We start from the raw sequence: 25,972 nt of genomic DNA, 5'->3' as shown, positions 1-25,972 counted from the left end.
GTAAACAGCCACAACTGACTCCTAGCTTGCGAAGGAAAGTGTGACTGTCAATGTACACATTTCAGGATGGTCTGATTCACAATTAGCGTCCTCTTTTCCAGGGGCTTCTACCATGCTATTTCTAGATGCACGCCCTCCATAAGCAATGCTTTATGCCATACTAATGAAATCAAATATAGGTTCTAGACACTGTACGAAAACTAACACATGACTTCTTGCTGAGATAGGGCTGAGATAGGGCTGAGATACGGCTGGACATGGGATTCACTCTTGTAGTGCCCTTTAAAGGGGAGAATCTCCCGTCAGTGATTAGATATGGCTTGTCTCCTTTTTTGTGACTCTCTTTCTCCCACAATACAATTGCTTGCTAGACCTCCAAAATATCAGCTTTTATTTTCTCTTCCTAGGTGCTGTTAGGTTGACTGGGGGACAGTCTAAATCGGAGGGCAGAGTGGAGCTTTATTACAACGGGATCTGGGGCACAATCTGCAATGAGCAGTGGACGGATGCAGATGCCAGTGTGGTATGCAGACAGCTTGGATTCAGGTGAACACCTACAGTACTATCACATATTAATCACCCAAACATCTGACCATGCCAAAATCCAATGCCCAGGAGCAGAACATATTGCCTCTATGTGTATTAGATCATTCTCTGTTTCAGGGAAGTTCAAAACAGTGTGTAAAGTCTTGAATTAAGTCTTCAGTGTGCAACAGCATATTTAGCTTTCTGGTTTGAGCAGGAAGGGCGCCAGTGGTGTTCTGTTTTTAGTTGCAAAGTATCAAAATGACCATGTAAAAGCATAACACAAGATCGATTTACCAAGTGGAAACCTTCAACATTAAGATGAATGTGCATTGCCATTTTTACTTATATGCATTTGGGAGTAAAATTATGTTTGGGGAGTAAAAATGTGAGTCCAATTTCAAATGGGAGTATTTTTAAGTGGGAAAAATTTGTTTTAACTGGAAAACAGCAACGTTTGGTAATAATTATTTATTTGCACGTAGTTATTCGTATACATTAAAATATACATGTGTACTTCTTCTGATCAGGCAGCACTGATAGAGGTGTATTCCTGTGGTACTACGTGCACTGCTGCTCCAAATATATCCATGGAACTGTGTGGTTGAAAGTAGGGGGTCACGATTCTACGTTTCTGTTCCCACTTTTTTTTGATGTGAGTATTTTTACTCCCTATTGTGGTTTTTCTGGGAGCATTTGCCCATTTTTAGGGAGTAAAGGAGGCCAATACACCCCTTATCTGTAGGGCTGCTTATATGTAGACATATATGCCTAGATTAACTTGAGCATTCATAAGGATGTAATTTCTTTGTGCCAGCATATTTTACAAACAGCTTGTTTTAGATAAATACAGGTGTTTTGATTCTTTTCTTTTAAAGTTGTAGACTGTGTCAAATTTTGAGGTGTCTGCTTCGAGACATGGGCCTCATTACAACTCAGGCGTTAAGGGTTAACGCCACCGTTAACCCTTAACGCCTGATTCCCACCTTAACGCCTGCTTTTTGCAGGCGTCAAGTTCCATGGTGCTAAGGCACCTTGGTGCTAATTACGGCACCGTAATTTACGGTGCCGTAATTAGCGCCTTCCCCACTCCCATTATGCCCTATGGGGCAAAAATGGGAATGGGGAAGGGAAAATGGGAAATGGGGATTTACCGCCCCACTCACCTTGTAATGGGGCGGTAAATCCGCCATCCACCATGGTGTAAACAGAGTTTACACCATGGTGGTAAAGTTGGTGCACTTAGCACCAAGGTTGTAATGAGGCCCATTGGGCCTCATTCCGAGGCTGGCGCTATCCATGGAGTAAAGAGCACCATGGTAAGCAACCATGGAGCTATTTACTCCATGGAAATCCGGCATGGTGAATGGAGTAATTACCGGTCCATTCCAAGGTTGGAGGGACCGGTAATTCCCCATTCACCATACCGGTTCCCCATCCCCATTCCTGCCCCCATAGGGCTCAATGGGAATGGGGAAGGAGTAAATTACGGCACAGTAAATTACGGTGCCGTAATTTACTCCAAGGTCCCTTTGCGGGTTGGATTTTTAACGCCTGCTAAAAGCAGGCGTTAAATGCCAACCCGCAAAAGGGAACTCGGAATATGGTGGTAAGTGTTAACGGTCACCGTTGCCATTAACGGTGACCGTTAACCCTTACCTCCAGCCTCGGAATGAGACCCATTTGCTTTTTAAGCAACACAGGATGTTTTAAAGCTTAAAATCAAAACATCTCAAGCTTAATTTTATGCTCTTGATTCAAAGCTTAAATCAAGCTGCAACCTGTTTGCAGGATACAAAATAAGAACATTCTTCATGGGTATCACAAGCAGGGGCTGCCGCACAAACATGTTTCTGCTCCCTACAATAAGTCATTTGTTGCAGTATGCAGTGAAATTCAACGTACACAAAGTGTTTTTGCGACATGTTTTTGTGAAATAATGTATTTATCCCACACATATGTGGTCATTACAAGCTGAGCAGCAACAGTATGAGCTGCAGTATTTGCAAAATACTGATGTCTTTACGATCTTCCAAATTCAGAGGTGAGTATGGCAATAACTCCTCTTGTATTCCAATTGAATAATGCCAAGGTTTTAGCAGTCTGTTTTTCAAAATTAATATCTGGCAATGTTTGCCTCCACCTCAGCTGTGGAACCATGGAATGGTCAGCGAAGCCAGCTATTCCGGCACAGTGCTTTCGGTGCTGGTTGTTTCAGCGTGGTGCCATGGGAGTTTTTAGGTGTGGCTTGTTGGTAAGGGGGTGCCCCCTCGTGCCACAGTCCTATGTCCCAGTGAATCCCTTTGCCACTACCCTCTTGGCTGAGTTTTTTCAGCAGGTGAGTGTTGATGATTGTTCAGAGCAGAAACACTGTTGATGCAAAAATGCATCAAAAATGTATCTTTTTAGAACTAGGGCAATTTTAGCCCTGGTGCTTTTAATATGCCAAACTCTACTTGTTGGGTGCAATGGTTTTTTAATGTGTCCCAGTGTTTTAAAAAATAGTGCAAACTTTGCCTTAGTGCTAATACCATGCAAACTTTGCACTTGCACCAGTGCAAAGTTTCTGTGATCTGGCCCCTGGAAGGCAGGAGCTGAGCAGAAGCGCACTTGCCAAAAGCGAACGTTCTGCATTCAAGCTTGTGTAGTCTCTTGTGCAGGGACCCTGGAAAGGAGCCCAAACCCGAGGGTCGTGAGAGGGTACACCAGCATAACCCTGTGAGAAAGTTTACATTTAAAAAAAGATAAGTGTTTGTGTGTACTTGCATGAAATATGCGGGTATATGCAGGAGTTTAGATGAGTGTCTATGCAGCCATATGGGAGTGTGTTTGCATATGTGTTTGGGAGGTTGTGCCTGGGATGTCATGACCTTTGTGTATTTAGCAGAGGCCACACCAGCACAATGGTGTGCTGTACAGCGACATGCGTTTGGGCTAGAATACATTGAAGAAACTTTCATGAAAGAGTTTTAAAGTGATACTATTACTGTCATACATTTGTGTGCAGGCAGCATTGAAGAGTGTTTTCTTGCCCAATACTTGTATAACTTGTGGACATAGGCACTATCCTGATAGTATTTTTACAGTGCCAATGGTGGCAAAAATGTGGGCACAGACAGCATGAAAACTTGTTGTACAGTACCATGCTGGTAGTAGTAGGAGTAGTAGTAGTAGCATTAATAATCTTTATTTCGGAAGATAAAATTCCATAAAAGAAATTATGTTTAAAAATGCATGTACAATATTAAAACAATCACCCCTTCCAACTATTATAGCCCCACTTTACAACAATACATATTTTGAATATTTAAATACATTTTTTAAATGCTGTCAGTCCAATCCCTATAGAAAAAAGCCTTGTTCTTTTTTTTCGTTCACTTAAACAGTTGACAGTCTTGACTCTCAAATCCTTACTGTAGCAGGTACATAGTGTTATGTATTCATTTGCTAGTATAGGATAACAATAAGACACTCTGCATTGTCTGAAACTTAACATTTTTAAAAGGAGAGTCAAGTATTTCTGTCGGGGTACATTATACCATGGGCAAAAATACAGAGCATGCATATTATCTTCCAGTATGATACTATCACATTCACATCTTGTATCTTCTATATTCTTTAATTTCGCCCTATTAGCTGCAAATGTCAGCTGGTAGAACCTCAATTTTGCCATTCGTGTTCTCGCCCTTATATTCCATACACATGATAAATACAACTCTGCATTAAAATGTATATGCATGAAAGGTAGGCTACTACAGTTGTTTTGTACCCTCTGACCGTGCTGCACGCGACTGTTGCTTCCTTTTAAATAAGTCCACAATTTCCTTCTTGTTCATAGGCAAGACAAAAAGAGGATCATTGGCAGGATTTGGCAACCCAAGTTCGATCATAATATTAAAGAGATTCTTAATCCATCTTGATCTCAACTTTTTCATTCAGATTAAATACATCTTTCAGTATGATCTTGCTCAGAAGGGCCCTATCATTCATACAGATGGAAAGCCAAAGTGACAGGGGTCCTAGTCTTAAATAGTCAATTATCTGGGATATACCACTTTCACAATATAAAAGCTCTATCACGGTTCCAGAAAAAACAGCACCAATAAGCGCAGAAATTTCAGTTCTGTTACTGCATTTGTTGACCGGTCTGAAAATATCCATGCACTGCATCCATACTGAGTAATAACCCACAGACTTGGCATTTTATGCCCTAAGTGTATGACAACCTGCTACACCACTCTTAAGAGAGGAGAAGCACAAAACGCCTGCATTTGCCTGCATCAACAAAGTTGTTACCTTCATGGTATGCGCTGACTAGTTATTTTTGTCACAAAATTCCATGCATAGATAATCAAACTCATGTACCCTTTTCCTGGCTGTCTCCTCCACACAAACTGTAGGGCTAAACTTTTTATTCCTGTTAAAAACCATGAACACAGATTTGACACTATTCACTTTCATATGCCTTCGACTCATGAATTGCACCAAATAATCTACGAGTGTTTGCAGTACTTTGGGCATCCTGTCTATTATCACCACATCATCCAAATTTTCCAGGCACTGACTTTTGCATCCCACAAAAGATAGAACAACAATATTGTTTACAGGCTGATTCTCAAAAATGTCCACATATAAATTAAATAATAAAGGAGATAAGACACAACCTTGGTGCACCCGCCTCGATTTGTTGTTCTCCATTCTTCCCAAAAGTTACCAAGACTTCAGATTTTCATATAATTGAATTATAATGGGCCTCATTACAAGTTTGGCGGTTGTCTTGCCGGTAAAACCGGCAGGCTGCCGCCGAACTTGCGATTTTTTCTGGCTCACGCAACTGTGCAATTACCGGGTCATTACCGCTCTGCCGGACCCGGTAATTGCCCATTCGCGGGCGCTGGATAAAATTGCTCCCCATTCCCATTGATCCCCATAGCGCTCAATGGGAATGGGGAGGTCGGATGCACTGGCACCATTCAGAATGGTGCCGGTGCATCCAACATGCTTGGCTTGTGGGTGCCGGTACGCCCGTCAGGCAAGTCCTGGCAGACGGGAAGGCACCCACGAGCAGAACTCATAGATTGCCGATCCAGTAACAACGGTAGCGGCAAGCTTACCGGTGTCATCCGCAGGCGTCCCGACTGGCGGATTCTTCTGCTTTGGAGTTTGGGACATAGAGGTAGGAGGTTCTAGTCCCTCCTTTGTGTCTATGCCGTGATCCTCCCTGGTAACACGGGGCCGCTGGTAGTATATCTTTCCTCCCTACCCAGCGGTCCCTGCGTTGCAACTACCACGGAAGCTCTCGTTCTTCCGGGTTCCTTCGCTCCTGTCTCTCGTTGTCCTTGTTTACTCTCGCTCTCGCTCTTAGCGGAATTCCCTATCACTTACCTTGCTCTCTCCTCCAGTTTTCTATGCTCGCTGCCTTGCGGCGGTTCCTGGTCTCTGCTGTTGCAGCCCCGTCCTCGCGGATAGGCGCCACCCCTTTTTTCTTCGTTTCCCTCTTCTCTCCCCGTTTCTTTACGGGAACCTCTTTCTGCTGCTTATCTTACCGCTGGCCTTCCACCCTCTGGTTGCCTTGGCTGGTGGGTGTTTTCCGGGGTGTCTGGCCCTCGGGCTCTCCACTCCTACGCTGCAGTACTCTCCTGCTTCCCGGCAGTATTGGTTACAGAGCTACCAGACGGATCCTGTGCAAGATCTTCCTCCGGCTCACCTGGAATCCCATTTCTCCATTGGGACACACCTTCCTTGCTGCGGACCATAGGAGACACAAGGGTTTTTCCCCATTTGGGGTTTTTTCCCTCGTTCCGGCTTGATTCGGGAAGGGGGGCCCTCGGACAGCTGTTTGCCTCAGCGGTCACGGTGGCCTCCCTCCGTGACAAGCAAGCTCATTGGAAAAAGGAGAGAGATTACCTGACTCGAAGGCATCTGCAGGACCCCGACAGCAATTCCGGCAGTTCAGGTGAGGAGAGCTCGACAGAGGGGGGAGAGAAGGGAAGCCAGGCACTTAACCTATCACAACCAGTACCATTGTTAACGGACCAGCAAACTTATAATGAGGCCCAATGTCCAAGAGATCCCAATCTATCTATAGATCATGGATAATTGACGAGAGACGGGATCGATTCAACAGGTCCATAACGTCTATATACATTGCTCCTCCCTTCACCTCATAGTATTTGTCTATAGTCAGTGACAGATTTAAACACTGCTCCATTGTGCCCAAGGACCTACGGAACCCAGCTGTGTGTCCGACATTACATTCTTCTATTGCATCCAAGCTTGTAATCTTTCTGCCAAAACATTTCCCAACATTTTAGATGAAATATCACTTAGGGCAATTGGCCTACAGCAGGACGGATCATTACAATTACCCTTTTTAAATAAGGGTACTATATTTGACACAGAGAAAAAGACTGTATTATTCCTGGTAAAGAATATTACTTTAATAAATTTCAACACATTAAAGGGTCCAGACTACTGGTAACAGTTTATACAAATCGCCTGGTACTCCAGCTGGACCATGGACTTTAAAGGAGCGTAGACCTTGTATTGCCAATGGTACTTCTAAAACACAAATACTATTTGTTAATGATCTTAGTGGATTCAGAGGGATTTAAATCCCTCCTGTTATCCTCGTATCGAACAGCCATACCTTTTTACATAGTGAATTTACCATTTATCTCCAGAGATGTTTCCGTCCAAGGGCCCAATACCCATACAACTATCATGGTGGAAAGAAGAGGCAACCAGTTCCCCAAATTGGTTATTATCTTGTGAACTACATGCTTCACACAAAATGTCCTATTGCTTGGGGGAATGTGTTTTTTTGCCCTAGCATATTTAAAAGTTCACCAGGCTTCTCTTTTTTCCGATGCTCTAACCATTGGATTTTTCGGAGTCTCCAAAAGTAATTGTTTTGCGCCTTTACAGTTTGCATTAATCCACATGAACCTCTTCTTGGCCCATCTACAGGGCTTACTTGTAGGTAGAATCTTATATATAATTCCACTCAATATATTGAATTAATCTATTAAGCGTCCCTCTTTCGGATTGGCCAGCAAGCATTGCTCTATTTCAGCCAGACCTTCATTAAAAATGTTTGCCTCAATAGAATTACAATTCAAATTTCCCCATTTAAGTTATACTCATATATATTGTGGAACATGCATCTTTAATATGCGTTTTTCATTGGCAAGCTTACATATAGTGTGAGCAGCATTATAAAAGCATTGTGTAGTGCAATGCTGGTATATATTTGGTACTGTCAGCATAAAAGTGTTTTGCAGGACAATGCTGGCATATTTTGTAGACCCAATCATAATAAACCTATGTACGCAATGCCAGTGTTGGCATATATTGCGGGGCAGGATCTTGAACATATTTCACAATAGAAATACTGGTCTATTTTGTGGGCTTTGGCATCGTGAACATGTTTTACAATGCTTCTGTCTATTGCTGGTGACCTATATATTGGCTTTTATGTGTTACTCTACTTAACCTATTGTAAATTGTATGGCTTTTTAAAAGTGTTTCCCAGAAATGTGATGTAAAAAGCACCATTTCAACCCATTACATTAAAAATGTCCTCTGTGGCAGAACCTGGGCCAGTTACAGTTTACAAAACCTCCAGTGGCTGGGAAATCAATCAATACCTTGGGTTTATGTTGGGGGATAGAGGGAGAACAATAAACACTGCCACAGTGAGAGTCTTGACAAGGTTACATTGAAAACCTTAGAAGGAAAAATAACATAACCAAAATTGCTTCAGTTGCCATGGTCCATCTTTAGAGTGGCCAAATGCATGAATATATGGAAGAAGTGAAATTTTCAAGTGCGGTCTAGGCTCAAACGCTTGTCAGTTCCTTTGGCGTAGATTTGCTCACATGTCCCCAGAAAGCTCCTTTGAGAATCTTATTAGAGACCAAGATAAATGGCATCTATAAGCCAGTGGACGGTACTGAGCAGAGACACCAGTAGGGCCAATGTCCTGGAAGTTCGAACACTTGCCCAAGTGTGGCTCGGAAACATTCTCTAAAAATGGCATCTAGTCACAATACAAACATTGTCAAAATAGACTTCAAAGGCATAAAACAACAAAGAAACAGCATATCATCTCTATGTTGGTCAGAGCTGTGCTAAGCTAAGAAGCATGTAGTGTTGAAGGAAGCAAGTAGGCTTTCCTGTCAAAAGTACGGATCATGGCATGCGCTCCTCCTATGTTGCTTTAGAGCAAATCAATCTGGCCACTGTGGAAGCAAAGATGCAGTTCCGATTGGTTAAGGTAGGCCCCATATTAACCTTCATAAGTATGTGTTAGACAGTCATACAAGTATATAAAATAGCAGGGCTACCAACACTGCATTTGGAATTCATAGGAACACACACAGAATCAAAAAGGTTATACAGAAAAAATAAACTTGAAGAATCCAGGACCTCAAATAGCAGTAGACGGGTTCAGGCTAGCCAATTGTGGAAGATCATGGAAGGATTGAGAATCCATCCCACTTGACCATTTAGACACAATCTATATTATTGTGTGCTATTATTATTATTATTATTATTTATATAAATCGGCCTTTAAATTCCATCCTTTTAGGCTTGTACAGCCTCTTGTCCATATATTCCCCTCTCCAATCAGGTTTGATGCCATCAATGCCCACCCATTGCAGCTCGTGTTCGTGATATCCCATTTCCATGAAATGAGCTGACTTATGGGGACTGTTGACAACTCACTCTAATATAACATTATCTGACCCATTTTGAAGCCGATGTGTGGTCATGCCAATGTATTAAGGGTTAAAGATGCCACCCCTTCCTTCCCTCTGAAGTTTTTTGCGGGCTCAGAGTTGTAGCAACACATCTTTATTCTTTTACAACCAGGCTCGAACTGCCTTTCGGACTTCTGTCCTCAGGGGAAGCAAATGAGGACATCACACCCTCCCGTCACTAAACAGTAAGTCCGGCTCAGTTCATTTCCTCAATGAGGCGGTGGGGTTTCTTTCTCGTTCTTGTTGGTCGACACTCGATTCGGGCCGACTGGTTTGTCCAGTCCTCGGGAAGTACTTCTCCTTCCGAGTCTTCTCGGTCTCCTTCATATGGAGCGTCCCAGGTAGTGAGTTCATCCTCGCGCATTGGGGCTCTCGACACCCGCCTGAAGTGAGATGAGTTTCTCGTTATGGATTTGCGGTCTCCTTCTGCAGTGATGAGTGACCCTTTTTTTGTGGACGATGATGAGAGGGTTCTCGTTGAATGGTGCTATGTTCTTCCGATGTTGGGGCTGGCGGACTACCACCATGTCTCCTGGCGCCAGATCATTTGCTTTGGCTCGTTGTGTGGTATCCGCAGCTCTTTTCATGTTCTCCTTCATGCATTTGTCCTTTTCCCTCATTTCTGCGTCTCTTTCATATTGATCTTCCTCAACAGCCACATGGGGTATGCGTGTTCTTATCGTTCGTCCGAACATCGTCCGAACATCGTCCGAACATCACTACTGAGGGTGTTTTCCCGGTGGTGCTGTGTGGCGTGTTTCTGTAGTCTCGCATGAGTTGGTATAATAGCTTCTCAACAGGTTCTCCCGTAATGCGAGCAATTTGGGTGGTTCGTTTTGATGTTGCTCATGAATCGCTCGACTGTTCCATTGGCCTGGGGCCATAGGGGTGTCACCTTCCTGTGCCTGAAACCCATGTAATCGGCGAATCTTTGGAAGTCCTGTCTGGTGAAGGGGGGGTCCATTGTCGGACTTCACTACCTTGGGTACTCTGTAGATTGCAAACATTCGATCCAGGGTCGGTATGGTGTGATGGGCTGCTGTCAACGGCACTATCTGTAGATCAGGGTATCTTGAGTATTCATTGATGGCCACCAAAATGTATTCTCCTCCCTCCATGGGCCCAAAATGATCCACTGCTATCTCTTCCCATGTCCCCTCGGGTAGTGCAGTCATGTTTAGGGGTTCTGGGAAGGTGTGTGGCTTTACGAGTGCACAGGTGGGGCAGTCTCGCAATAGTTCCTCCACTGCAGTGTCTAGTTGAGGGAACCATAGTTTCTGCCTCAGCATCCTTTTGGTGGATACGATCCCTCAGTGTCCTTCGTGGGTGAGTTCTAGCACCTTCTGGCGCAGGCTGCGTGGTATCACGAGCTTTGTTCCTTTGAGCAGCATACCTTCATCTGACTTTGCAAGTTCTTCTTTCACGGCTAAGAAACAGGTGATGTCCTGCTTGATGTCTTCGTTCATGGTCTCTCGAATTTGTTTCGCATGCTTCCATCGCCCCGTCTCTAGGCATCAGAGAATGGTTTGTATCCCTTGGTCCGTGTTTGACTCACAGGTTATGTGCTCCATGTCTAGTCCTTGTGGCGTGTTGCTGTGGATGACATAACGTATGTACTGGTCAGCTATGGATGGTTCTGGTCCACACTCGTCTTTCGGATGCCTCGAGAGGAAGTCGGCGGGGTTCTGCTCCTTTCCTGGTCTGTGGGTGATGGAGAACTGATAGTCTTGTAGTTGGAGAGCCCATCGAGCTATTCGTGGTGGAATTTTTGCCTGAGGGTTGCCAAAAATGAAGACGAGGGCTTGATGGTCCGTTACGACTACAAAAGGTTTCCCATATAGGAACAAATGAAAATGTTCGCAGGCCCAGACTACAGCCAGACCCTCCTTCTCAGCCTGGGAGTAGGCTTTTTCGGTTTTGGAGAGGCTTCGACTGGCATAGGACACTATGTGTTTTCTGCTTTCTCCTCGGTCATCCAGTTGTGTCAGGATGGTGCCTAGACCGACCGGACTGGTGTCGACGATGAGTTTTGTTGTTCTTTTGGGGTCGAAATATGCCATGTTCCGGGCGTCGGAGATGCGGTCTTTGATTGCTTGAAACGCTTCTTGACACTGTGATGTCCATGTGAAGTCGGTGTTGAGCTTGGTGAGCGCTCGCAGGGGTTCGCTGATGGAGGCGAAGTCCTTTATGTATCTGGTGCAGTAACTTGCAAGACCCAAGAATGACCTGAGGTCTGATGTGGTGGCAGGCGGCTTGGTTTCTCGGAGTGCGCTGACCTTCCCCGGATCGGGTGTCATTCCCTTCTCAGAGAATATGTGACTGAAGAAGCGGAGTGTTTTCTTGCAAAATTCGCACTTGTCTTTGTTTAGGGTGAGCCGTGCCTCTTCCAAAGCCATGCACACTCTCATTAGCGTGTCATCATGTTGCTCTTGATTTTGCCCGAAGACCAGGATGTCATCGCTGTAGTTCAAGCAGTTGGGCACATGCTTGATGACGTTATGAATTTCTGACTGAAAGATTTCGGCCGCGGATGACACCCCAAAACTTAACTGCTTGTAGCGGAAGAGTCTTAGATGGGTGGCGAAAGTGGTTATGTATCGGGAGCTTTTGCGGAGTTCCAACTGGTGGTACCCTTTGTTGAGGTCCAGTTTTGAGAACATGGTTGCCCCATTCAACAGGTGTACCATGTCGGTTATTCTAGGGGCTTGGTGGCGTTCCCTTAGTATGGCCTCATTTGGCCTTCTCATGTCCACACATATTCGGATGTCTTGGGAGTCCTTTTTGGGCACGGGTACAATTGGAGAGACCCATGGGGTGGGCCCTTCCGCCGGCTCAATGATGTCTGCCTCCAGCAGCTTAGTCAGTTCATTTTCCACTTGTTTTTGAATATTGTTGGATATCCCTCAGTAGTGTTGGGCTATGGGTGGGACATTGGTGTCGATGTGGAGTTCTATCTGCCTGTCCTTTAATTTTCCGAGGCCTTTGAACAGGGATGGGAAGACTTGGTCTATGCTTGCTGTGGGGTCTAGATATTTGTGTACCATGAGGCGGTACAGTATGTGGATTAGTCCCATTTCTATTGCTGCTTGGTAACTCAGTATGCATCCGCTCTCAGTGGCTGCCTCCAGAACGTGCATGGGGATCTTCTTTTCGTGTTCCTTGTATCGACATGACGCCATGAAGAACCCCTTGCATGCCAGCGGTGTTTTTGATACATATGGAAAAATGAGTGTTCGAGCTGGTTGCAGGCGGGGGGCATTTGGTATATTTTCGTAGACCTCTTCACTGATCCCATTTAGGGTTGCCCCCGTGTCAATTAGAAATTCCGCTGCTGCCTGATTTACTTGCATTCGGAGTATTGGGCTATGTTCTTTTGCTGTGCTGTTTCCTAGGGCGTATAGGTATCCCTTCTTTCTTGGCGTTTCCTGGTGTCTTTCCAGTCGGTGTGCTTTTTCATCGGATGATGCACTTGGCAGGCTGTCAGACGGTGACTGTTCGATGAGGCACCTTATGTATCTTCGTGGTCGTCTTCTTGCCTTGGGAAGTGGGGTCTTGTTCTCCCTCCATTCTCTCCGGTCGTGCCTTCTTTCTGTTGGTTCATCGTGGGGTTTGTGGCGCCCTGGTTCACGGGGCGGGCATGCTCCTCGATGATGGTGGGGTGTTGCTTGACTTTGTTCCGGTTCCAGCATGGACTTGTAGTTCCTTCCTGCTCCTCTCATTTTGCTGCGGAAGATCAGGCACACGGCTTTGTAATGGTTTTCTCCACCACACGTGGAGCAGTTCTGGCCCATTGCAGGGCATGTTCCTTCGTGGGGGTATTCGTGTCCGCATCGGTAGCAGAAAGGATCACTGTTTCTTGTGGTCCCCTCCAGTTTGTTGAGGCTCTCGTGTTTTCCATGGGTGATCTTTATGTCATCCAGGCCTTCGACTTGTGCGGCGAGGGCAGTGTCAGATCGCGCCAGTCGTAGGATTTCATCTAGGTTGCGCGGCTGCTGCAGCAGTGGTTTGCGGAAGTCAGCGCTTTCACACCCCACTATGATTTGTGACCTGAGGGCCTCCTCATTGGAGTAATTGTTGAAATCACAGTGTTTCATCTTCGCTCTTAGTCTCATGACGAATGCGTCTAGGGTTTCACCTTTGTGCTGTTTGGTGGTGTGGAACACGTGCCGTTCATAGTCTACATTTGTGTGCGGTGTGAAATACTCGGTGAGCGTTGTTTTTAACTTGACGTACGTGTCTATGTTGCTCTCAGGTATTTCTTCAAGAATGTCTCACACATTTGACCCTACGCTGTGATTTAGAAGGTTGAGCTTTTGTTCGTCTTCTAAAGTACCTGCTGCTTTGAGACACACTTCGAAGTCCCTCAGCCACCTCTTCCACCTCGAGCCAAGGGTGCCTGTGTCAGTGAGGTCGAAATTGGCTGGCAGCTGGGTTAAAAGGCTGTCCGTCATTTTCTTGTGGCCGGTGCTGATTGGCGTCACTGGAATGGTAAGTGAGTCTTCTTCTGAATTGCTCATGAGAGACAGCTCGCACGTGTTATTTTAGCTGACCTGAGTGGTGGTTCTCTTTGCCCAGCGCGGCGGGTTCTTGGTGCCAGCTGGAGGCGCTGCAAATGGGTTGCAAGTCTCTGGCGTGCTTGTTCAAATTTGTGGTGGAGAGGAGAGGGGCTATGTTCTTACCCCTTTGATGTGCTTTGTTGGAGCGGGAGTTTCGCGCCTCCACCGCTCGTCTGCGCGTGCTCGACTGCACGTGTTGCCGTTGGCGGGATGCCAATGCTCCTCTCCCGCCCGGGAAATGCAAAACGGGGAGTCTCCGCTCCACCCGCTGATGTTTGCGTGCTCGTCTGCACGTGTTGCCGTTGGCGGGAGGTCAGTGCTCCTCTCCCGCCCGGGAAGTGCAAAACGGGGAGTCTCCGCTCCACCCGCTGGTGTCTGGAGCGTGTGTGGACTGGGCCTCCCAGACATTGCCGTCGGCGATTTCTGTCGCCGGATGACACTCTCTTGCGGGGAGCTGTCACAGCTGCTCTCCGCTGGTTTGTTGCGGTGCTCGCGCCGGATGGCGGATGGTGGGGAGCCTTTGTGCTTCACCCACCTTTGCAGGCCTCCCTGCACCGAAATTCCGAGGCTCCCAGTGGTGTCAGGTGGCACACCACGAGCGACAGGATCGGAGAGCGCAGGCACGGCGGGACTTCGCGTCCGCCTCGTCGCCAGTGTAATGTGCCCGAACGTGGACCGCCTCACGTTCTGCTGTCAGGTTCAACTCCCTACACTCGGAAAGAGGACCGACACAGAGCTGGGGTGCAACACATCTTTATTCTTTTACAACCAGGCTCGAGCTGCCTTTCGGGCGGTAACCCTGCCCCTTAACATGCGCGGGTCGCAGCCCGCGAAATAACCATGAACACAAACAGAGGACTTCTGTCCTCAGGGGAAGCAAATGAGGACATCACATATATGGCGCTACAAACCCTCAGGCATCTGAGCGCTGCTCATTATTACCCACGGTGTGTGGTGCTCTACTCGCTGTGCTATCGGACCGGCTATTTAAAAGGAAAATATGTAAAAATAAACTGAGGTGAACAAGCAACTGAGTATCAAGTTATTATTTCTGAGAACCAAGAGTTACTATTAAAAGGATATGCATGTGCAAAACAAGCGGAATCTAATTTCATATTTCATATATTTCCAGCATCCAGCATACTGGTCAGTCTCAGGATAAAGAGTCTGCAACTTGCACCACGCACCGAGATCAAACAAATCCAAAAATACCAACAAAGAAGCGCCACAAGCTGCTTAGGCTGAAACTCCAATAATAAGTCCCCTGCAGTTGCCGGGAACCCTGGAGAAGGACAGCAGAACAGCCTCGCTTGATGCTCTCCCTGGGAGCCATTACCCGCAGAGATAAAGACAAATAGGGCAAGGGCACCCTGCAGTTGCTGCAGTTGATGTCAGGCGGCATCAGGTGGGAGATTAATTTTGCTAGGAGAGGAACTATTTGCTTGCGATTGGTGTCCACTCAAACTAGGTGCTTCTACAAATACAGAGCTACTGACTGCGCCCAGAAGAGTAGGCTTTGTGCCTTTCTGCAAACAAAGGTTAGTTTATCCTGGTGAGTGTGGGCTTTTATCTTTGAGCCAGAGGACTCTTACTTCCTTGCGTGTTTATAGGTTTAGGCTCCAATAGGTTCTGGTGCGTTGCTGGGTACTCTAGTTTAAGGTGATGCTCGGGACTGTGGGATTTTATCCTTTGAGTCAAGGGACTTAACTTTTCAGGCCTTGCCTGTTGATATCATGTGATAACCGTGGGGAAAGGGTGAGGTGGTGTTTGTGCCCACTTGGGGCTCTGAGTGCCGGAGTGCCCAGTCTGTCCTCTTTGTTGCTGCTTGTGGCCCCACCCCCTACCGGATAAAGTCTGCTGCAGTTCCCCGCAGGGTGAAGCCCGCTGGGAAAGGGTTCGGGGGTGTTTGTGCCTGCTGTGGGCTCTGAGTGCCGGAGTGCCCAGTCTACCCTCTCTGTTGCTGCTTGTTGCCCCACCCGCTACCGGATAAAGGCTACTGCAGTTCCCCGCAGGGTGAAGCCCATGGGGAAAGGGTGCGAGGGTGGTTGCGCCCGCTCGGGGCTCTGAGTGCCGGAGTGCCCAGTCTGTGCTCTCTTTTGCTTTTAGTGCCCCCCCCTTACTGGATAAAGGCTACTGCAGTTCCCCGCAGGGTGAAGCCCATGGGGAAAGGGTGCGAGGGTGGTTGCGCCCGCTGGGGGCTCTGGGTGCCGGAGTGCCCAGTCTGTGCCCTCTGTTGCTGCCCCACCCTCTAATGGATACAAAATGCTGCAGTTCCCCACAGGGCGAAGCCCGCAGGGAAAGGGTGTGGAGGTGTTTGCGCCCGCTGGGGGCTCTGTGTGCCGCAGTGTCCAATCTGTCCTCTCTGTTGCTGCTTTTGGCCCCACCCACTACAGGATAAAGACTGCTGCATTTCCCCGCAGAGTGAAGACTGTGGGGAAAGGTAAGAGGGTGTTTGAGCCGCCTGTGGGTGTTTGCATTCTGCTGATCAATGGAACTTCGCTCTGCTTTGATCCTGTTCTGACCTTGTTGGCCCTAAGCAAGCTACCCACCCAAACATTCTTCATTGCAATTACTGAGGATGGAAACTCCTTCCTAGAATTTCAATAGAGGCTCAGGAAAATGACTGGGGGCAAAAGATTGTTGAAACCAGGGGAGCGCAAATGCAAGTTTAATTACCTGTTGCGCAACTGCCTTAAAAGCTTGTAATGGGAGCTGCTCTGCACGGGCGTTTTAATCTGAAGTAGTCTGCGCTGAAATCCAATGGCTGCATTAATCATGTCACCCCCTGAGGCTTCTGACATCATCGATGAGAAAGGGTCCCTTTCCCCAGCACTGCCTACTGCACCGAAAAGGAAAATCCCAGTCATACCGTCACTGCCAATACCGCACCCGGCTGAGCTTTTTATCGCTAACTCAGACAATCCAGCTAAAGCCATCAGATCCGTGGAAATTGTCTATTCTCTTATTAGCGAAATCAGCACTTTATTGGGTTTGTCTACCCCCCACCCCCCAATGTTGACTCATGGTACCGGGGCCCTGTCATTCACAGCTCTGCCGACCAATATACCATCGGTTTTAATACCCTCAAACATAGCTGTTGCCCTTGTAATGCCAGCGCATATCCAGGGACTGCGCCGCTGCCTAATCCAACAGCTGCCCCTTTAGTGGAGCTTATTGAACTGACCTTGTGTTCCTGACTACCAGCAGTTGTACTTTGCCTGTGCACCCTGTAAACCTTGTGGCTTCTGTGGGCTTATCTCCGAGTGGCCCCGACTCGAATCGTATTTGTGACCTGATGTCCCCCCATACTGGTTTATCCATAGGTGAGGCTCATGCAACAACTGAGGCTGGAGGAGTGACAGAAATGGGGCCAAATGCTGTTTTGGTGGGGTCATCTAAAGATTGCGTAATTGACAACGGCCTATTGGGTCCTCTCCTACCTCTTGTTAAAGGGGAAGTATCCTGTGCCTGCCAATGCAGTGCGGCGACAGTTTAACTTTTGTCTCTCAGGAAAATAATTACCCGCACAGTGGAAATAGTGGGCATAGGGTGGGTCACGTGTGTAGATGGGCATGTGCTGGGTAAGGGCCGTGTGGGAGGGGACCAAGATCGAATGGAGGAAGGCAGTGCACTTGAGCATAAAGTAAATCCAAATAGTACAGTTATCACCCAGACTGTCTTTGGCTGCAGTATCTGTGGCGACTCCAGCACATCCCCAACTACTAACCATTGGTTAAGGAGGGAACGACTAAGTCAGATTCTAAGTTAGTTTCCCCTAACTGCCACCAATACAAACATCTCTCACCCACCTAATGTTGCACCTCTGGGATGTTCTGGGCCCTAAGGAAGCAAGGTCTACAATTGCACCGGGTGGGGTTGGAACTAGATTAGGTTATCCCTCCTGTCTGCAATCTTTACATAACAGAAGACCCATGTTCCCCTGTGCGGTGGCGGGGGGAGGGTCACTTTATCTACACAGGGTCCCTAAACTGGTTTCGAACTCCCATGAGCCCTGTGATGACCTTATAAATAAAAGCATCCACTGGATTCGGTTGATGAGGGGATGTCCACTCATTAGAAGGGAGCTGTCACGCTCCACTGAGCACCGCTCGTGGTCTAGGAGAACTCTCCCGGTATATGCCACTGAAGAAAATAGACTTTCTTCCTGAGAGCACCGCCTGCAGGCTATTAAAACCTGTCAGGTTGAGCGCTCAGGCAAAAAAGGCGAGACCTATAAGGGAGAAAAAACAAGGCAACTGTTATACACTGGTAGCAGGATTGCCTAACTCCCACCCCCGCACTTCCCTGTCTTACCTGTGGATGTCTTCAGAAAGGTAAGATACCTGTTTGCGTTAGAACACAAGTTGAATTCCCAGGAAGGGATAAGTGGGTTCTGGAAGAGTCGCTGGAGTTCTGGATAATGCAAGGTAAGTTTGGTGGTAAATCCAGAAAGAGTCAGAAAAGAGTCTTGATCCAGGGTGCACTTATAGGGAAGACCCTGATCCGAACGGAACGAGGGCACGGCTAAGGGAATTACTAAAAAGGCACTGAAGAAGCAGCAAAGCGTCCTTGTTTCCTGACGATGGGTTGTCAATTCAGCAAAGCGTCCTTACTTTTCCGTGGAACACAAAGAGTCAGCAAAGCGTCCTTTATTCCAGATGGGCAATGAAGCACAAGCTAAATATCCAAGGAGGGCTTACCAAAGAAACAGCAGTACAAAAAGGAAATGTTTCCAAGCATTCAAAATGAATATCGGGAATTCCGGAGTTCAGAAGATGTTGGGGAACTGAAAGGTTACAGGGCAAACATGGAGAACAAAGTTATTAAATGCTGTAGGAGGAGCGGGACTAGGCAACCAAACATAAGCAAACGGCACGCAAAATTGCACAACAGTAGCAGTCCGGAGTCAAATACCAAGTAGGCAGGGAGTTGAGGTACCAAGACGTAGTCCAGTAATCAGGGTCAACAAGAAAGAGAGTAGGTCAGTAACACCAGGAAATCCGATCAGGTAGGAAAAACAGAGCAGGAAAACAAACGCTACTACCGCGAAAGACGGTTTAGGAGCAGCGAAGTAAGGGGAGGCGTGGCCTAAGTAGGAAGCCTTTCCATGTCGAGGCTTGGGATGCTTGTAGGCGTGGCTGCAGGTATCAATGCACCGCAAGGCCGGCTGGATCTGGTAGTTCTTTGCCGGCGTAGGCGCTGTTGGTTCAGGCGCCAAGGTAGATGCCAAGTTCTGGTATTATACCGGCACTGCCGGCGTAGGCGCTGTAGGTTCCGGACCCTGACAGGAGCAGATAATGCAGTGCATAAAGATTCATGGCCAGGGAATTGATGTATATGACACTGTTAGAATATATTTTTCGGAACATGGATTGGCCAAGGGTTTATTGGACTTCTTTACGAGATCCCGGTCTCCAGCAAATACCTCAATAGAAAGGAGCCTTCATGCCTGTGACAATATGTTGCAAGGGCCCACGCTTTCGGGAGCAAATGCTGTCCCGCTGGGGAACTGTCTTTTAAATTTAGCTCTCAAGCCCGCTTCTCAGGTTTTACAGTCCATTAGAACCGTGGAGTTGCATCATGTTTACCTTAAAGTTGTATGGAGAGGATGTTGACTCTTTAGAGACATCATTGTATCTCCCTAAACCAATTATTCTTTCTCCTTGTCTCTGCCTTGATTGTTTTATTTTTCTTGTTGTAAACTTTTAAGGCGCTAAGCCGAAATAAAGTTATATGATGATGAATAATCTCGACATTAGCAAGTACTGATGAATGCAGGCATCACCCTTTGAGCCAGTACTTTTCTTTCATATTACTTTTAGAACTCTTAATTACTATTGATCTACAATCTTTAAATTGTATGTTACTTAAGAATTTCTCTTTAATGTCCTTAATGTGTTCTTGTTTATGCTAATGTGTAAATGTTGACTATTCACACTGCCTATTGTTTTTGTTGATTTTAGATGAAGATGCCCATTAATTAATTGTTGATGGTTTTATTTGCTTAGTATTGTATTATTAGCTATACAGTTTGTATGATGAAAAGGAAAGCTATCAAATAACCACCACAGATACCTACTTTAACGATTGTTGAGGCAAATATTTTGATTGAGGAAATAAAAAAGATTTTGGAGGACTTAAAGCCCTGAAATCTGGCAACAGACACACGTAGGTAGCAAATAGCACTTAAAGCTCTGCACAAAAGGTTTCTATAGAGTAAAAAGTCTCAGATCACTTCCTTTCCCATCCTTCCCAACCTAAGTGGATGTAAGAGAGAGAAATCCATTTTATTCTGCTTTCGCCATTAACAAATAATACAATACAATATGTACTACGTACACAATCCATAAAACACTGTATAGGAATGCCTATACATATATAAAACATTGTACAATCCCATTAAAATTGCCCTTCAGGTTTCCAAAACACAGCATTAACAATTCACATATTTCCATTAAAACATTAGTATCTGTCATGACCCACAGGACGCGCCCCTTTTGGTCTTCCTGGTCCTTATCGCAACGGGCCTTGCATTCCCTGACACTCCCAACATGGTCGTCCAGCGTGACACGCCTTCCGCGGTCTATACTTTGGACGTAACGTATTCTACTAATAGACCGCACCCCTGCGGCTCCGCGCGTCTCAATGCTATTGCCAAGTAGCGATCAGACGTGTGCTCCACAGTTCGCCGTATTGCTTTCCTGGTTCCTAGCTTTCTACTTCCATTCCTTGCCCCTTTCCCTTTTCCTCTTGCTTCCTGGACACGTGCGCCATTAGCACATCTTCTTCGTTTCCCGGATCCCCGGATTGCTGCATCCCGGAATCTTAAACGTACGCTGGAGTCGGAAGAGACTCACTCAGCCTATTTCAAGTCCAGGTCTGTCCGCAAGAAGACACCGCCCACGGAGTCCAGCAAGGATCGGTCTCAGGTGAGAAGGGGGGAACTCTGTGACAGATTGAGACGCCTACCGACCGCACTCGAAGTCGACATGGAAGCAGCCGTCCAGGACCTGAAGCGACGTATGCAAGAATTAACCACCGAGGTGCAGAATTTAAAGGCGGGAAACGCTGCTCTCAAGCAATTAGTTCTATCCCGTGATTCAGCCGCAAAAGAAAGTGTGTTACTGGGCGGCATTGTTGATAAATACGATGGGTCAGCAAAAACCCTTCATGGATTCCTTGACTCATGTTTGGTTCACTTTACATTTAAGCCCCATTACTTTTCCACTCCCAGGGCAAAGGTGGGGTTCATAATCTCTCAACTTTACGGAAATGCTTTAACCTGGGCTACACCTCTAGTTAACTCCGGCAACGCTCTCCTGCATGACTACAATGGTTTCATACGAGCCCTAAAGACCATGTTTGATCACCCTGAGCAGGTCTTTAGTGCCCAGGAACGCCTCTTAGACTTTCAGCAGGGATCCCAGGATGTGCTCACGTATGTAACCCGCTTCAAGCAATTGGTCAAGGAAGCTGATTGGTCTCCCGAGGCAAGTTTTACCCTTTTCAGGAGAGGACTAAATGAGGAGATTAAAGATGAGTTAGCCAGAGTGGCCCGACCGAACTCATTCCAGGCTCTTATGGACCTTGCCATGCAAATAGACTTTCGCATCCAGGAAAGGAAGGCAGAGAAGAAAAAATCTAGGGGAAACCCTCCAAAGGTGTCCTTTGAGAGTACCTCCAAATCTGACACAAACCCTGTATCAGTCACCGAACCGGAACCCATGCAGATAGGAGCCTTCCGTGGACCCATATCCCAGCAAGAAAGGATGAGAAGGATTAATACTGGGTTGTGCATGTATTGTGCCTCAGACAAACACTTGGTTAGAGAATGCCCTCTGGCCCCTCCTCGGCGTTCGGGAAATGCCAACTCCCGATCCTAAATGGAGCAGGGCTTCGGGAGAGAGATGTTTGCTTCACATCAATTCCATCCTTGAACTCTCCTGGACAAAACAATCTAGTGATACTACAGGCCTTCCTATCAACCTCCGGGAATAAGGCCTATCCTGTTTTGGCCTTGGTGGACTGCGGGGCTATGGGAATATTCATTGATCAAGATTGGGTTTTTAGTCACCAAAGTCCCTGAGCCATATGACCCATCTGGGTCCCAGATTAGAGGTGTCTGTGACATCGAATGGGCCAGGTATGGGCAGGTTTTGGGAGGCATTACCTGCACCTTGTGCCTGTTGCTGATCATCAACCATGGATCCCGATCCTCCTGACGAGGAGGCTGCTGGGCTTGTAGGGGTAGACATGTCCGCGGTGTCGGGCGTACTCCTGAAGAGGCCTGTTGTCTCTGCGGAGCCTTAAGTAGCTGCTGCGTTGTGAATCACGTAGCACGCGCTGTTTCCCCGTGGTGCGCGTGCTTTATTATAGCCGCGAGGATTGATGGGCTGTGGTGTGCCCCTTCCGTATTTGTCCGGACGGTCCTCGGGTCTCCCGAGTCTTGCTTGGCCACCCGCGGCCAGCAGGGTGGAGAGGGAGGAGGGGGGGTGGGGTAGCCGCCGCGGCCACACGCGGGCCGTCTGGGTCCTCCGCCCGGTGCTCGAGCAAGGTCCAAATGTAGGGAAAAAACACAATTTTCAGACATTTGCCACCAGGAAACCACAGAAACACGCCAGCAACAACATATGTACTATCTTGCCAGGAGCTCACATGTGTCCTGATGAAAATGGTACCTCACATGTGTGGGTACACTTACCTGGATGCAAAGGGAAAACTCTAGACCACTGGTACATCAAAGGGCATGGGAAGACCACATTTTTACTCTATTTGGTCTTGTGGACAACACACAGGTTTGGGACTGGGGTGTCGCAGCCACCAAGGAAAACAGGGAACCCCATGCATTTCTGAAAAGAAGACACCCGTGGGAATCCAAAGAGGTCTGACATGCACGAATCGCCCTAGAATGTATTACCCACAAGGCCTGTCAAAGTCCAAAAAGTAGGGAAAAAACACAATGTTCAGACATTTGCCCCCAGGAAACCACCGAAACACGCTGGCAACAACACATGTTCTACCTTCTCACATTCCCAGGTGTCCTGACAAAAAAAGTACCTCCTGTGTGGGTGCACTTACCTGGGTGCAAAGGGAAAAGACTAAACCACTGGTACACCAAAGGGCCTGGGAAGACCACATTTGTACTGTATTTGGTCTTGTGGACAACCCACAGTTCTGGGCCTAGGGTATCAGATCTCTCTGTGGGTTGTATTATTATGAGTAAATATCCATGCCTGAGTGCAGGAAAGGGTTGCACCCTATCACACTCACCCCAGAGTAATGAGTTACCATTCCCTGTGTTAACATTTTCTTAATCCCAGGGATGAGCAGGTGCCTGCTGCTTGTGTGTCTGAGGGATATTTGGTGCTGAGTATTGCAGCTGCATGGTACCTGGGGAAGGTGGGAAAATGGGGGATGCATCTGGGACAGTGGGTGGTAAGTGAGCTGATACACTGGATGTTAGGGTTGTTGTAGGACATGGGCAGCCTACTTCTTCATTCTCATGCAAAGTGTCCTATCTTCCCACAAGACCAACACTGCCCTCTAATCCTAGGTCTCATTCCACCCCATCTACTCTGTCTAACTCTTTGGTAACTGCCCATCCCTTCTGGATCCTCCCATCTCACCTCTGCATCTCCTGGCTCTTCTGTCCATTGCCGTAGGAGGCTCTGCTCCTGTTGCCCTTCCGTAGTGTTGGTAATCACTGGTCCTTCCATGCTGAATTTACATAGCTTTTTCTGTACTAGTGTTGCTTCTGCTTTCTGTGTTTGCTGTACTTTCTCTTTCTCCATTGCTTGCATCACTATACAATAGTGTAATATGTGTGCCTGTATTTCGGGCCATGCCTTTGCTTCAATGCCAACCACCTTATTCAAATCGGCTTCTAACCGCCACATCTCCTTAATCTGTTGAATGTGGCATGCAGGGTCCTCAGGGTCCTCATCTATCTTCATTGTGCAGGTCATGATAGAGTTTATAACAGATGTGTCTGGGTATTTGTCCCTCAAAGCGTTCCATATGTGTGCTTGACAGTTGTTAAATGGACCACCATCATGGGCATTACTGCTCAATTTAACTCCATTATACCCGGCCTTTGTCCATATCTCGTCCACCGGTTGCCCTAACAGGGCAGCGAACAAGCTCTAGAGGTCCCCTACAGCTAACATGATCCCTGATGTCTGCTTTTTTGAGGGCATAAGTCCACTTGCCTGCCCCCGCTGTGAAGAAGGGCGAGTGTCATGACTGTGCCACTGGAGCATCAATTAGCACCCATTTTGGATTATATTGTACTCAATCATCACCATAAACCTTCCAGGACAATACCTATTCATAAGTGTGTCTTTACTTTCCGCTTGCAAGACTTTGGATTTCCTTATTTAATTTCACAAACTACATGTCCCATAATGCACCTCGTGGCAGTTTCCAGTCCCTGGCTATTCCTGTGCAGCAGTCTTGGAACTACAATCCCCAGAAGCCTTAGAGATCACTGCTGCTTTCACTTTCCATGGACCAGAGAGAGAGGAGGCTAATTACCTTCAGGTGTGCTGCTCCAGGCGTGGCTAATTATCCTGCTTCAGCACAGGGTGGGTTATTATTTAAGCAGCTGCTTGCAGGAGCACACGTCTCTTGCATTGAGCTCACTTCCAGCCCTTTGTTGTTTTGATCCTTGGTTTTCTACTGTGTCCTGTTGTTTGCAGAACCTGATCCTGTTCCATAGCCCTGTGTTCCCTGCCATGAATCCCTGCTACTCTGCCTTTGCTCCCCTGCCATTTGCCCTGCACCTCTGTGCTGCCTACACTGCAGCCCTGCTCCCCTGCTTGCAGTTCTCTGTTCCCTGTCTACAGCTCCTTGCTCTCTAACACTAATTATCTTGTTCCCTGCCTGCAATTCCTTGTTCTGTGCCCATTACCCATGCGACCTGACTTTAGCTTCCTTGTTATCTCTCTGCAGTCCTGCCCTTGTTATCCCACTCCAGAGTTACTATTCCTTGTTACTAATCTGCAGTTTCCAGACTCCTTACCCCTGTACTTTGATTCTAGTTTTCTTGCTTTTCTTCCAGTTCTCTGTACTCCAAAATCCAAGTCTAATCCTATAGGAGAAGTGGATTGAATGTATACAATTCTTGTATCACAGCACTGAGGAAGTTTTACTGAATTTTGTAACTCCCCCCAAATAAATATGCTTATGATGAAGATGACATATACAACCTGATTAGCAAGCTTGAAGCATCCTTAACAGTGGGCCAGATGGACTGGCTAATTATATTTTAAAAAAGGACCCAGTAATATGGGTCAGATTATTAAATGAATTATTTAGATTGGTTTCTAGAGATATGAAAATTCCAGATAACCAATTTTTCATCATTATCCTCATCATCAACATATGCTTTATTGTGCTAAAAATAACATAAAAGCAATAGAATACAAACATATACATCTCATTAAAAGTTAATAAGATAAAAAACGAATGCAATAACATTAAAAATCATTATTACACAGCATCCATCGTACAAGATAGATTTGTTAATAAGAGATAATATATGCATTTTGGGGACATTTAAGCTGATAGGACCTTAGGCCTTTGCAGCCATGCACAATGGCTATTCTTTTTATTTTTTATAGTTTTATTTATACATTTTGCTTTTACATAAGCACAATGGATAGTCTTAATAACTGGAGATACCAAATTCATGTCCAAAGACTGCCTTATCATTTGCTTTGCTTCATTGACCTTTTGTATTTTCTTAAAAATGAACAGAAGCTTTCAATATTTCACTCTTAGGGCTCTATCACGAGTTGGGTGGTATCCCACCGGTAAATGCACCGGGATACCCCCAATGCTATGAGCATTACCGCAAATCGGTGCGGCACAATTTGCGCCAAATCCAGAGTTGCGGTGCTGCTGTTAATCCCCATTTATTCCGAGTCCATGGGACTCTATGGGGCTTTTCTGCACTATTACCGCCGGCAGTAATATCACAAAAAAAGGGCAAAAGTCAAGGTTTTTACCTCCAACATAAAGTTGGAGGTAATCCTCCCACTTTACGCTCAAACTCAGGATTGGGTGGAGCGGTAATGCAGTGGTAATAGCGTAACCGCTTCATTTTTTAGCGCTCCACCCAACTCC

At 46.6% G+C, this 25,972-nt stretch overlaps 1 protein-coding gene across 2 annotated transcripts in view; it reads left to right on the top strand.

Moving 5' to 3' along the window:
- Window positions 1-25,972, top strand: part of LOC138472476 (neurotrypsin-like) — a 1,741,737-nt gene that overhangs the window by 337,134 nt on the left and 1,378,631 nt on the right. For both annotated transcript variants that reach the window (XM_069610681.1, XM_069610682.1), the window contains exon 4: window positions 408-546. In XM_069610681.1, coding sequence (XP_069466782.1) covers window positions 408-546 — 139 coding nt within the window. The remainder of the gene's footprint in view (window positions 1-407; window positions 547-25,972) is intronic.

The sequence above is a fragment of the Ambystoma mexicanum genome, chromosome 8 (genome assembly GCF_040938575.1).
Source record: "Ambystoma mexicanum isolate Mex_15411 chromosome 8, UKY_AmexF1_1, whole genome shotgun sequence".
Lineage (NCBI taxonomy): Eukaryota > Metazoa > Chordata > Amphibia > Caudata > Ambystomatidae > Ambystoma > Ambystoma mexicanum.
This window is presented reverse-complemented; position numbering and strand designations above follow the sequence as displayed.